We start from the raw sequence: 14,720 nt of genomic DNA, 5'->3' as shown, positions 1-14,720 counted from the left end.
TGTTCCATATATGCTTGTGAAGGCCCCTGGAGAAGAAAAAGTGATACCTGCATTTGGCCCAGTGGGGATAGACAGGAGCCTGGAGGAGAGGCATATAAGCGCTGTTAGACCCGCTTACAACAATAAGGGTCATGGATGGCCGGTGAGTGCGTTGGCAAAGAGCATGAGGACACCAACACTAGAACTGAATATTGCACCTTATTTCACAACACTTTTGAACTTTTATGAAACAACAAGCACAAGAGACACAATTCCAGCACTGTAATGAAGCACTTCATTGGAATTTGTGTTTTATATGAATATAAAATATACTACATAGAGAGGAGGGGTACTGTAGTGCTGCACCCATACACAATTTTTCTGCATTTTTTTTCTCTTATCCAGAATATTCTTGCAGTTCCTTCTAAACACACCTTTTAATTAAAACCGCTGTAAAACGCTACGCAAACTGTTGGTGATATATAAATCCTGTATAGTTATAATAAAAATGCTTCCCCCTTTAAACTTTTTAAGATCACACGGATTAAAAATCATAAAAGAACCAACATTTATTGAATGCTTTCTTTTATTATGATTCAAAATATAATGCACTGCAATGAGAAAACAACACAACGTAACTATGTTAAAGTGTGGAGAAAAGTGGTCATCCATTATTGTTGTATGTGTGCTTGACTAAATAGTCAAATAGACAATTCCTAATGTATTGTTAGTGTACCTCCCAATTCTTAACATAGCTCTAAATACTGTGTCATGAACGCATCTGCTGGGTTAAAATAGTAATAAACAATGCATATGTTATGTCTTTCTTTTTTTATAAGGTGGACAGTGTGATTCTGTTAACTGTGACATAGATATCTTGTGCTAAACACTTCCCGTGAAGTTATACCGAACCTCCTTCATTTAAATTATACTATTAAAAAAAATCTTTCCATTTCTCCAAACTGTTTTTCCTTTTCAGTCAATTCACTTAAATTATTTTTTTCTCTTTATACAAGGTAACATACATGTTCTTTACAAAGTCAAATATACATATTTACAGTCAATAACCTCTTAGAAATCTTTTGTTGAATGTACTTAAGTACAGTTCATGGCAAAAAAAAATACTCTTTAGTACTAGGAACACAGGTAATATATATAGAGATTTTTTTATGTATATTTATCAAAACATATTGCTAGTCATGCTATCACAGCTGTAATTAATAAATTGGTAAAAAAAGCGCCAGCAAAAAAATAGTCATCTTACATTATTAAATATATCGTATGACAAAAGAACATTCTAGATCTGTATTTTTTTTTGAACTGCAAGATGTAAACTTACAGTGTATTTTTTAGAAACATTTTATAGGTGTGTACAGTATGTGGTAATTTTGTGAAAGCAAACTTGAAGAGGTTAACATTTTTTTTTTCATTTAAACATAGTAAAAATGATGAGGTATGTTTCAGTTCACTGAATTCAAAGGGGTTTTCTGGATTTTCAGCAACGTTTTCAGCAAGATCCATTAACATATAACCTTAGAATATACTGTGTTGCCTGTTGCTTTCGAATGGAGATGCGCTAAGGTGTGTTTGGATCCTAGTCTAAACCCAACCGAGCAATCTCGCCACTGTCACTGCAATGGGCCAATCATAAGTGGCCAGGGCATTTCCCGACTTGCAGTTGCATGTTTAAAAGGGCGTGCACATGTGCAGCTGTGGGATGGGGAATGCCTTGGTCACTTATAATTGGCCCAGTACAGTAACCATCACCTGGCAGGTTCACTCAGGTGGGTTTGGACTAGGATCCAAATATGCCTCAGCTCATCCCTACTTTTGAGCAATGTCCACAAATATGCCTGAATGTCCGCAAAAGATAATGTCACTCTTTAGTGCACCCTGAAGGCCTACATACATATATCTGTGTGTAGGCTACCCTTGCCTATCTGGTTTCTGCCTGCTGGTCAACCCACCCCTAAGGCTTGATCTCAGGAAACGTATAGCAGCAACCACTCCACAATGGTAGGAGGCATCCCTTAATGGTGGAAGGTGTAACATCAGGGGGAAAAAAATATATATATATAATTTTTTTAAAATGTTTTTGTTGTTTGTTTTGTTAATTTAGTTCATTATATACTGAGATTTGCTTTACTCTGGAAAACCCCTTTAAGTCAGATTAACACACCTCCCTTTTAAACACAAAAGTAAAAGCATACCTGGTACCTACACAGAGAAGGAGCCATTTTGCAAAAAATATAACAGGTTATTAATGAAACCTCAGATTGGCAAAATTACACTAATGTCCATGGAAAAAAGTTAAACCCAATTTTCATAAAAACTGATTCCCCTCCCTGAATGGCTATCTGCACATTGACAAGGTAAAATATGAAGTTAAAATCACGTCCTATACAACACTGTCTAGCTACATAAATAGCTTCACTTCCCTATTCTATGACCATCTGATGAAAGTCAACTGAGCATTTTTAATATCTCCTCACATACTGCTGTCTTGTTTGTATCACTCACCTGCCTTTCCTGATTAAAGCTGAATGAAGCAATTACTCCGTATGTGCATACTGTACCAGCCAGCTCCTATTTGGTGACAGGCCAAAACAGTAAACCAGAGATGCCGCAGAATTCACTTTCATGTCAGCTTTCAACAAAGTACAGAAATATGGTTGGCTGCTAAGGATTACTGCACATCGCCTTTTGCACGGTTTAAATAAGCGACTGTACACAAAGCACTCAGTGCAAGTGTCAGGTTGGCTGAAATCCACATAAATAGATAAAAATACAACTACTATTCTATAGGCATGAAATGAGTATAAACAAGCCTTTCACAGTGTATGCTCTACAAAGTACTAAGAGTACCAAGTCACAGAGAAAATCAGAGCACAGTCCTCTGATGAAGTAGGCAGAATGTTGATGCAAATCCCTGACTGCACATTATTAAAGATCCACCCCTTATAGTTAAAGCTGGCAAAGCATTGTCACAGGAAGATGCATGGTATAGACCCCAGACCTTTAGAATCCATACCAAACAGCTAAATTGCATAGTAAATTAGAATTCATCTTGAGACCAGATCTGTGTAAGGTTCAACCATGGATATATATGTAAAATAGCCTACTGAGCAACAATTACTCCCTATATATTGGCATCTTCTAAACCATATACTGTATATCCAACTACAGATATCCATTTATTGAGTAAACACTTCTTTTAATTCCTTTTGGAAATGATCATATGCCTCCTATGCACATTTCTAAAGCCCAGTCTTCGTATTGTATGCTGTCTTCAGTTGTATAACCTCTGGAGCCAGGCAAGTGACAAGATATAGCAGCAGAAAAAAAAAACTACAGCTCTTGTCTACTCAGGATCTGTACTTCCATAGCTCAATCACAACGTACTACCAGGTATATAAAAATGACTGCTGCACATATGCCGACACTGTTATGCAGAGATGAGAGAATTGTAATTTCATACCTTGCAGGCATCTGATATGAATGTCAAGGCTAATCACTGGCAAAACATTCCAGGAGATCTTTATAAACTGATTACCAATACCCATGAACGGGTCACATATTGTTGTATCACTGGAAAATCATACTATTTTGTGATTTCATTTAAATGTGACAATAAAAATGTTAAAATATGTTATCTCTTAATGTGATCTTAACCACGTTTTAAATGATGTACTTTTTTTTATGCATACATTAAAGGCAACCAGAGTAAGGAGAAGCCAGGAACTTTGTGACCCTCTCTGACTCCTAAGACAAGTTCCTTTCCTGGAAAGTGTTCCTCACACAATTGTACCGTAGCAGCTATTATGGACAATGATGACAAATTGATAATGAAGATTTTGTGTCACTGCATTCCTCAATGTGCACAGCAACAGGGACTGGGATAGGGATCAGGAGTTCAAGTGAGAAGCCTGGCCTATACTGCCTCTGAAAGGGATTGTTTGAGGACTGGTTTTCCTTGTAATAGCAATGGGACTAGGGTGACCAAGCACTGATTCTCTCAACTCAATAGGGACAAGCGAGAGCTCTTCCCACCTTTAATTCCTTTTAACATTAGCATAATTTCAGCGAGCCAAATGGCTTTTCTATTTGCAGGAGACAGGTACACTTTAAAACACAAGTATGAAAAGGATAGGATCCTCATTAAAATAACAGAACATTAAGGCAACTTAGTAACAACAGACTGACTAGATGAAATAACTCTTCATTGTCTCATATTAGAAATATAGAGTTGAACACAGTACTGACACATGTAAACCTTGTTTGTGTAGAACCTTAATGAATACATTCAGCAAATGCCTTCACATAGCATAATACCATAAGCCGGATTCTTTATAAGTATAGCTTAATAATTCTGTAGCTGCGTGCTGTATCGTCTTTAGTAATACAATGGCTTGACATAATTGCCAGGAAACGTGCCAAACAGTTTTGTTCTTCTCGATGTACCTGTTACAAAATAAAAGTGAAATAGGCAAAGCAAAATTAGAATGGCAAAGAAGCAATGTGTAATGTTAAATTCCAAGCAAATGGTTGAAATTGCACATACTGTATGTGAGTGATGTGATCTCTCACAGGATTTGTGATTCTGTCCAGCCACTTTGCTTCTTGCCAGAGGCATTTAGGATGCACTTAGCAAGAACTAAGAGAAGATCCCGTCAAAGAGAGTAAATATCTCTTCTTAGAAAGTTGTCACTGGAAAGGGTTTTCCCATTAAAATATTTCCCTTAGCTCCTGTTCTTGTGACAACTTAAAGGCTAAGTCTACTTTCTACAAAAAAATAATAAATGTACATATTTTTGCAAGAAAAAAATGTGCACTTATCATTTTTTGCAAATGAGTCTGCAAAGCATTACAATGGTGATCAGTGATCTATTTCCTGTGCACATAGAACTATTATACCTAAATATGTATCTTTTTAATGTCATGGGTTATAAACAGAGGAATATTAAAGAATAATTCAACATGATTTAATTTGTTTTCCAAGTACTAGTAAACCTATCCTAAATACTTGCTCTAATTCCAATCCATGCCTACCCCAACTTCACAAGTGCAAAATTAAACATGAGACATGAAAGCAGGAGCAATGTGGACTATTGATCAAAGAGTATAGCAGACATGGGTGTCACTGCTGGGATGCCTCTTGGGTAATAAAAGGCTGCTGTTCTTTCATGTATTTGATGCTCATCATGCAAATGATGTATAAAATTGTAGCCAATTAATTAAAAGCTCAGGATATCGCTCAGAAACAAAATTAATCCTGACCATACATAGAAAAAACTGATAGTTCCATCTGAATCTGTAATAATGGGTCTTTACTTAAGTACACGGTCTTACCTACAAACCATCCATCATCGCATTTCTCCATGACATCAACAACGTCTCCTTCTCTGAGCTCCAGCTCATCATCATTTTGTGGTAAATAGCTGTACAAAGCCTGAAAGCTAAACCTGAAAAATAGGACAAAGAATGTGTCAGGCTATAGATACAAGAACACTAATAAAAAAAAAATTCTAATAAAAAAATAAAACTATAAAAGAAACAGATACTAGATTGCAGTTGTTAGGCAAAATCTAACTGCAGAAAGAGGTTTCTGGTGAAAATTGCTCGATTCCCCCATCAGCACTAACTGGGTTGTTGAGGGAGTCCCTCACGTGAAGCTATTGTGTTCTCCCAGCCAAAGGGGGGGAGGGGGGGCATGAGGGGAATCATTCCTGCTGGGAGAACACAGTGATTATTGCTAACGGTTATAGCCACTGGCAATATTCACATTAAAAATCTGACAGGCTAGTTGTACACAAGTTGTACAATTTAATTGGGTACAATCAGCCTGCCAATAGATGGTTCAAATCTTGGCTGGTCCCTGCTGAACCGACCAAGATTCAAACCATCTATGGCCAGCTTTATGGACTATACCTAAAAAAAGAGCCAAATGAGGTGTCACGGAGTGCCTACAGACATTTGATCATTTCCCAGTTTTACTGTAAAAAGCTAGATCAGGTGATGACCACCCTACGTTTGTGGGCTTCTTTGGTTATCAGTAAACATTGTTTTATTCTAAAGCAAAATACTAATCCTGTTTCACAAAGGAAAACACCTTCAGATTTTTTAATCCTGGTTCTGTTTTAAAAGATCCTGGCAAAAATGCCTATATTTAGCCTTGTATGGCTAGACTGGTTTTATGACAAAGTGAAAACCATGACACGTGAAACCTGTCTTGGCATAACATCAACTCTTTATCGGGATTGGTTGGATTCAACAGGACTGGTGATACTTTACTAGTGAAGAAATGATCCAATCATACGAAGCGCTCTCCATCCCTACTTTACAAAATCTCACCCAAGGACAAAATATTAGCAGACTAGATTAAGGGGCACAATCTGGTTAGTAATCCAGTTTATAGGCAAAATTACACAAGCAATTATCAGTTGTGCTACCCATAGAAACACAAAACACCACATGGTGATGATAAATTAACAAAAACATACAAGGAATGGCATTAAAAACACTTTTATAATAAACGCAATATGAATATGAATAATATTGTCAGCATAAAAAGGAAATTAGGGCATCTGTACAACAGAAGACAAATAAGCAACATAATCAGCCCATCAACCTTAAAGTGTTACTAAACCCAGGACCCTACATTCACTATGTCTGGTCTCCCACAGTACACAGAACACGGAAATGCAATTATTTTAGTAAATATAAACTGCTAAATACCTTTCAGCAGTTTGAGTAGTCTTGTGTCTTCTATCAGTGTCCAGCAGAGCACATGTTAAACCTTGTAGGAGGAGCTTTAATTTTTCTATAGGAGGATGCAATACCCCTGACCTCTGTCTGGGCAGTGCTGATTTGTCCTGTGCTGATCACATGCACTCTTCCCAAGAAAAAAAAATAAAACCTCTCTAGCAATACACACCAAACTGAGCATGTGCAGAGTGACTCCACACGATATGTCTTATCAGGGGATAAGAGGGAGGCACTGTAAGAAGGGGAGGATCAGAGAAGTCAGGATCAAACAGCGTTTTTACACAATGCAGAGGATTAACCTCTTAGGTTCCACAGTGAGTATAACAAACATACTTTACTGCATATACAGACTGATTTTTCTATTGTATGTTTAGTAACACTTTAATTAAAAAAGGGTATAGCTCTAGGTACCCAGGCAGGACTCTACTTTTTCAATTCTGACAAAACAGCTATGAAAGGATTGGTCCTGGCACAATGATGTCAAACTTCCTATGGAGAAGTGCAGGCCAGGTGCTGTAATTTAATATTGCTACATCCCTGAGATATAGTAAATATTTATTAGGTTAAATAATGGTAAATGGATTCCCTAAACATTTAATTTCTATATGGTAAGGCTACGGGTTTGCTAAATAAAATTAAATAATTGAGAATAAAGGCTTATTCTAAGTAATTAATATCCAGGTTGACACAGATTCCCCCCCCCCCCCCTTGTATCTGGAATGTAGACAAGGGATGGGCACCAATGAGGAGTGTCAGGATGTAGACAGTGGTGTGGGATGTGTTGAGGCCAGGGGCACTTATGAACTGGATCCTTCTCCATGAAATGTACTTTTATATTTATGTATGCACTTTAAATGGTTTACATATTTCAGCTCAACTATTTTTTATTTAGAAAAGTACAGTTATCCCTAAAACATATTTAATGAGCTAAATGTCCATGAAGCTAGGAAATAGCTTGAATAATAAACAACTCTCAGTTTCCTGTTTGTTATCATAAGCCAAATGAGGTTTTCCATGAAATAACCTTGAACTGTCTGAGTTAAAACATCTACCAACCCCTTGCACCCTGTATACAAATAAAGCATTCAAGCACAAATAAACCTAACTTTTCAGTAAGCTAAATATATTCCAGGTTCATCAAAACTCATGGCGTGCAAAATGTTACATTTTGTTTCATTAGAGCACAGCTGGAGTAGAAAACCTGTCCCCCATCAGCATGCCGCAAAGAAGGATCCTTGCCTTCTGTGTGGAAGCAGTGGTCTCTCTGCAAAGGTCTGATAACATCCTTGCTGAGCCTGACCTATTTCTCTACAATCAGCATAGCACATGCTCCTTGCCCAATAAAGAGATCTAGCTTTTAGTTAGAAGAGGGTGTATCCAGGGGCGGACTGACAACTCGTGGGGCCCCCGGGCAATAGGGGATCATGGGGCCCCTGTGTCCTTGCCCAAAGTCAAAAAAGCCTATGAAAAAGGTACCAGGGGCATCTCATGGGGCCCCCTACTGACCCCGGGCCCTCGGGCAGTGCCCGAGTTTCCAAATGGTCAGTCCACCCCTGGGTGTATCAGACCTTTTCAGAAAGTAAGGGTCCTTATCTATGGTATGCTGACAGGAGAGAGACATTTCTATTGAAACTGAAGTTACTTTATCAAGAAAAGCTTAAAATGTAAGATTTTGCATACCCTTTTTTTATACACCTGGAATATATTTAAAGTGAAAGTTCAATTAGTCTTACAATAAACACGGTTACTGCAGTGAGTTCAAATAGTTCAAATATAATATACAATCATTTTCCCTGATGAAGACACATGATCCGGTGGCGTAACACGTAGGGGAGGGGCTTTGACGTCATGACACTCTATGGATCTAGAGATACCAGCTGGCTGCACACAGGACAGAGTCGATAGCGATATTGGAGATAATTACTCTGCATAAAGCGCTTTTACATACTGCATATGTGAGTGTAACATTTTATCATAATAAATGCTTGTTGTAAGTATAAAGCACTATGTTCTGGTTATTTTTCTTGACATTGTAACCGATGGAGGAGAGCAACTAGAGGAGTGAACGGGATCCAGATCTGTTGGATACCAATCTCATCCATACTTAACCCATTAATGGGACACAAGCTTTATATGACCTCACTTAACAGTCTTGCCATATATCTAAGGTGAGCGCATAACTGGTGGGAGTGCACAAGTTTTGAATAATTACAGACACCAAAGGTGGACACAGAAGCATTTGATATATTGCACTAAAGTGATAATCAAGGAATTAATATGGACATTTTGTTATACTTTCTTGGAGTCATTTAAATTTTGCACTTATGTTTTTAGTTTGGTACAATTTTGAGTGGAGCATGGCACATTTTTGATAGTTTATGAGTTCAAATAGTTCACTCCATTTGCCTTAATCTGAACTCTGTAATCCTTTGCAGTGTAAGAACTGTATATACAGGATCTGTAGGAGGGCACTCCTTTAATTGTTCCCTTAATGCTCTCTGCTTCAAGGAATCACCAATTATGTGTACTTTCAATGTAAGCTTGAATCTGCCTGGGAGCTGAAACTTTTTAGCAAAGTTTATATTTTACATCTCTTATTCTGTATGCAAGGAGCAATGAGAATGGAGTGGTGCACTCTAGGATCACCCCATTACAGACTATGCTAGATTGGTGAAGTAAACACTATGGGGTTGATTTACTAAAACTGGAGAGTGCAAAACCTGGTGCACCTGTGCGTAGTAACCAATCAGCTTCTAAATTAAACTTGTTCAATTAAGCTTTGACAAAAAAAAAAATGAAGCTAATTGGTTTCTATGTAGAGCTGCACCAAATTTTGCAATATCAAGTTTTAGTAAATCAACCTCTTTGCCTGGATAAAGAACTATAATACTGACCTTTAAGACCCTTTTCCATGTATGCAACCCAAGACTGAATTGTCTATTTTGCATGCAATGTACCTTTAATGGAGCACAGTGGTGGGATTCTACAATGGTTCACTGTTAGGGCTCATGTACACGGGGCGTTTGGAAAACTCTTCTGAATGATGGAAACTGACTGCTGGAAAATGTAGGTTAAAAAAGTCAGTTTAGCCACGTTTGCATAACGTGTTTATGAGCATCTGTGTTTAGAAGCGTTTTTAAAAGATGACCTCAAGAGACATTCCCAAATGCTCAGAATGCACTGAAAAACAGTAAAAAATTAACTATTTCAGACATTTTGAGAGGAATAGAGAGAGCAGAAACAGAGAGCAGTATGTGTTGAGATTACCTGTCTTTTCTGGTTGTATTCACTATGGATCCCATCATGAGCATAATGCAGCACGTTCTATCATTTTTTCCTTCACACAAAACCTGGAACTCACTGCATTGGTGTACCGGGTCCATATGAGTACCTTGAAAACGCTTTGCGTGCATTTCTGATTATGAAAAAAGGCTCTGGACAGCATGGCTTCTAAATGCAAACGCTTCTAAACACGTTTACAAGCGTAAAATCTACTCCTGAATGTAAGTTTGGTGCGTTCAAAAAAATGACTGTAAACTCAACTGTCTGTAAACGACTATGTGTACATGAACATAGGAAAACATTAGGGTGAGTTCAGGGGCTGCTGAAAAAAAAACCACAGAAAAGCTCCTGAACGTGAGTTTATCAGCTGCCATGTACATGAGCCCTTAGTTGTGGATAAACTCCTCTGAGTTTATTTTTGTATGGTAGTGTAGATCTGTTCTGCGTGTATAAAATAACACAAGTGAAATATAATACAAATAGCTGGCTCAGAATTTCATGCTTGAACTGTGACATACATTACAATAAAGGGTAGCCGTTTGACAAAGCCTTAATCCTGACTTCCCTCGGGCAGCTGTGTGAATATCTGACATTTCCAGGCAGACTCTCCTCTAATCTTCCCAGCTCAGTGGCACACATTCCTCCTCAGCTTATATAGCTAATGGAAAATGTAAAGCAGCACAGGAAGCTAAGAAAAGGCATGACATAATGATTGGTTCAAGAGGTATTTCCTATACTACAGATACAGTATACTAGAGGTCATATCATGCAGGTTGACGTCATGCCTTTTGTTAATGTGGAAAATGAGATATCCGACAACTGGTGTGCATGATAAACTTGACCGGAAAACAATCAAATGTCTGAATGAAATATGAGCATTCCCTTAGGCCACTTTTACTTCAATCAGCAAGGTGTGTGGTCAAGGCAAAGGCATGCAATTACATCTTAAGCATGTGTCAGCACGAATTTACACTTTCTGATTCATATACTATACGAGTTAGCTGGATATTCCAGGAGAGCATATGTGTCTAATCTGTGTTCCCTTTCTGTGGTTTGCATACAGCCTCCATCTCCCTTATTCAATATATAGGCGCAGGGAGAAAACTGCAAATTCTTTCCTGATAGTAACATGAGGGGCTACCATTGCTGTAAAAGCAACTTACCTGACTTTTCTGCAAACTCCTTTGCCTCAGTCATTGGAGTTTATCCCAGTACACATGGACTACAGTTCAGCCAATTCAGCAGGTACCAGCTGAATTTTGGTATGTGTGAACCGCTGTCTGGGCTTAGGGGATAGATTGGCTACAAAATATAAATCGGCCCATGCTCCCTTTGCTCCACTGCTTGAAAACCCAGACTTCACCCCAGGCCTTGCTCTCCAATATTTTCTGTGGTGGACTAATAAGGGATTTTACGATCACCAAGGCATATCGTCAGTGCAACGTCTAAAACAGAAACATGACATACCACATACTGTACGTAATACTACCGATATGCTCAAATAGCTTGTTTCATAACCTCATTTAAAAAGGTGTCTGATTTCTCCACTACCACACCTATGCAATATCTATGTAAGGGCACTGATAAACACTCAGGTTATATCTCTAAGATTTATGGTATTCTGGGAGCAGATGGGAGCTCTGGGGAAACTCTTGATCTGGCAGAATGGCACAGGTTAGCAGAAAATACCACTAAATCAATAATCAACACTTTCTTAATAGAAGCAAACTACAGAGTGCTCTTACAGTGGTACATGGTTCTAACCAGGGTGGCCTTGTGGGTCGCGGGTGCTTCCCCCCACCACTTCAGATCATAGAAATCTCCTATGGTCCATTTTGACTTCGGCAAAAATGTCTTGGATCATGATCAATGAACACCTCTCTGCAATACTGCAGGATAAGAAAATGCCCTCGTTTGTAAAAACATGGGGACCCTTGGATTAAATACCTAATGGGCATGATCAGCTAAACATACACAGAAGCCTGTCGGGGTGGGTGGGGTGTGCGTTGTCGCTATCTTTTTCCTCTCTCTTTCTTCTCATTCTTTCTCTACCTGACTTCCCATAGTACATGGGGGATCTCCATGGCCACAAGACAGCCACCTTGGGCTTACATTCTATTTGGATAATTATTGAGAGCCGTGTTAAGATAATGGATAGTGTCAGTACTTCTTTGAATATGTGAACAGTAAATGAAGTTTTGTCATTTGTTCCTTTTTTACACTGTCAAAATGTCAGTAAAATAGATGGGAAACAAAATCAGCTTGGATAAGCAGCAAAACTTCTTCAACAGTACAGGACACATCCAGATGAATGTGACTAACTAATACTAGCTAATGTATGTGTATTTTGTGAATGGCTTAGCAAATCATTACTGCTTATAAAACAGCTTTACATAAAGCAGCATTCAACTGAGATACTAAACACAATTCTGGTGAGCACGATCTTACGGCTATGGCTAAGCCATATACCGGTAGGTGGTTTGTGGCACAACAGTACAACTAGGGTCTTCAGAAATCATTGAAGGCTTCTGCCCTTTATAGAGAATTTTCCAAAACATTCCAGTTTCACGTGGTTGATTTTTAATAACGGTCATCAGAATGCATTAAACAATAATATACAGTCAGGTCCATAAATATTGGGACATCAACACAATTCTAACATTTTTGGCTCTTTACACCACCACAATGGATTTGAAATGCAACGAACAAGATGTGCTTTAACTGCAGACTGTCAGCTTTAATTTGAGGGTATTTACATCCAAATCAGGTGAACGGTGTAGGAATTACAACAGTTTGCATATGTGCCTCCCACTTCTTAGGGGACCAAAAGTAATGGGACAGAATAATAATCATAAATCAAACTTTCAATTTTTAATACTTGGTTGCAAATCCTTTGCAGTGAATTACAGCCTGAAGTCTGGAACGCATAGACATCACCAGACGCTGGGTTTCATCCCTGGTGATGCTCTGCCAGGCCTCTACTGCAACTGTCTTCAGTTCCTGCTTGTTCTTGGGGCATTTCGCCTTCAGTTTTGTCTTCAGCAAGTGAAATGCATGCTCAATTGGATTCAGGTCAGGTGATTGACTTGGCCATTGCATAACATTCCACTTCTTTCCCTTAAAAAACTCTTTGGTTGCTTTTGCAGTCTGCTTTGGGTCATTGTCCATCTGCACTGTGAAGCGGCGTCCAATGAGTTGTGAAGCATTTGGCTGAATATGAGCAGATAATATTGCCCGAAACACTTCAGAATTCATCCTGCTGCTTTTGTCAGCAGTCCCATCATCAATATGGTAATGAGGGATTCAGTGAGCGCTAACTGACACAGCAGCTGATACACTAAAAAGGAAAACCATCAACCTTCAAACAAATAATATAAGATAAATAGTGCAGCGCTTGATGTTATATGACTGTACCAATATTGAAGATGGTGCAATATCCCTTACTTAAATGTCAACAGATGTGGACCACATGCATTATATGTTACCAAACACACTATATGTGATCCTCCCAAAAGTTGGAAACAGGGGGAAAGAAATGACGTGAGCTTCACACAATTTCACTTCACAATGAAAACACACAATATAAATGCACAGTACAGTCCAGTCATCAAAGAAACACAGATGAGTGTATCTCGATGAGATCTTTATGATGCATGTAGTCCGGCGATATGCAGAAGAAATGAATAAATTGCGCACTCACCGGAAGCACAATTTAAATTGTGCGTTTGTGTCTCATACACCAAAGATCACTCCGACTGTGGATGAAGGGAAGATCCGAACAGGTGGTTCTATGATGAAAGGTAACCCATCTGGGGATTCCTTCTGGCAGACAGGTTCCAAAACAGGATCAGCTGAATATATCTCTGGGCCTTGGGGTAATCACCTGGTGGTCCTGAGGAATTAAATGCTCGATGTGGAGCAAAAAGGAATACCCATAGTGTAGTATTTATGTTAAATTATAAAAAAATTTATTGTATGTTAAAAAAAAAAAACACACTTAACATAAATATGAGAATAAAATCAATCCTTGTGCACTAAGGATATCATGAATGACACACTGACCAGCTGGTATAGAAGAGTGGCCGCCGGACCCCTTGATCCGGCGGCTTAGCGTCACGGCTAGCAAAGGCTCCTCCTTGACGCGCGTTTCGTATCACACGTACATCATCAGAAGGAATAAGAGCCATCATCAATAAATACAAGAGAACCAGTTCCATTGGCAGCCATACATGCCCACTCCATGACACTACCACCACCATGCTTCACTGATGAGGTGGTATGCTTAGGATCATGAGCAGTTCCTTTCCTTCTCTATACTCTTCTCTTCCCATCACTCTGGTACAAGTTGATCTTGGTCTCATCTGTCCATAGGATGTTGTTCCAGAACTGTGAAGGCTTTTTTAGATGTTGTTTGGCAAACTCTAATCTGGCCTTCCTGTTTTTGAGGCTCACCAGTTGTTTCCATCTTGTGGTGAACCCTCTGTATTCACTCTGGTGAAGTCTTTTCTTGATTGTTGACTTTGACACACATACACCTACCTCCTGGAGAGTGTTCTTGATCTGGCCAACTGTTGTGAAGGGTGTTTTCTTCACCAGGGAAAGAATTCTTCGGTCATCCACCACACTTGTTTTCCGTCGTCTTCCGGGGCTTTTGGTGTTGCTGAGCTCACCGGTGCATTCCTTCTTTTTAAGAA

General features: G+C 38.8%; 1 protein-coding gene across 4 annotated transcripts in view; it reads right to left on the bottom strand.

Annotated features, from left to right (window-relative positions):
- Nucleotides 1-547: 547 nt before the first annotated feature.
- SORBS1 (sorbin and SH3 domain containing 1) overlaps nucleotides 548-14,720 on the bottom strand; it is a 177,341-nt gene continuing 163,168 nt past the window's right edge. For all 4 annotated transcript variants that reach the window (XM_089656208.1, XM_089656211.1, XM_089656209.1 and 1 more), the window contains 2 exons: nucleotides 5,329-5,441; nucleotides 548-4,440 (listed from right to left, as the gene is read on the bottom strand). In XM_089656208.1, the coding sequence (XP_089512334.1) occupies nucleotides 4,373-4,440; nucleotides 5,329-5,441 (181 nt within the window). In that variant the 3' untranslated portion in view covers nucleotides 548-4,372. The remainder of the gene's footprint in view (nucleotides 4,441-5,328; nucleotides 5,442-14,720) is intronic.

The sequence above is a fragment of the Staurois parvus genome, unplaced genomic scaffold (assembly GCF_062004578.1).
Source record: "Staurois parvus isolate SC_StPar_1 unplaced genomic scaffold, SC_StPar_1.0 ptg000894l, whole genome shotgun sequence".
In the NCBI taxonomy this organism is placed as follows: Eukaryota; Metazoa; Chordata; class Amphibia; order Anura; family Ranidae; genus Staurois; species Staurois parvus.
This window is presented reverse-complemented; position numbering and strand designations above follow the sequence as displayed.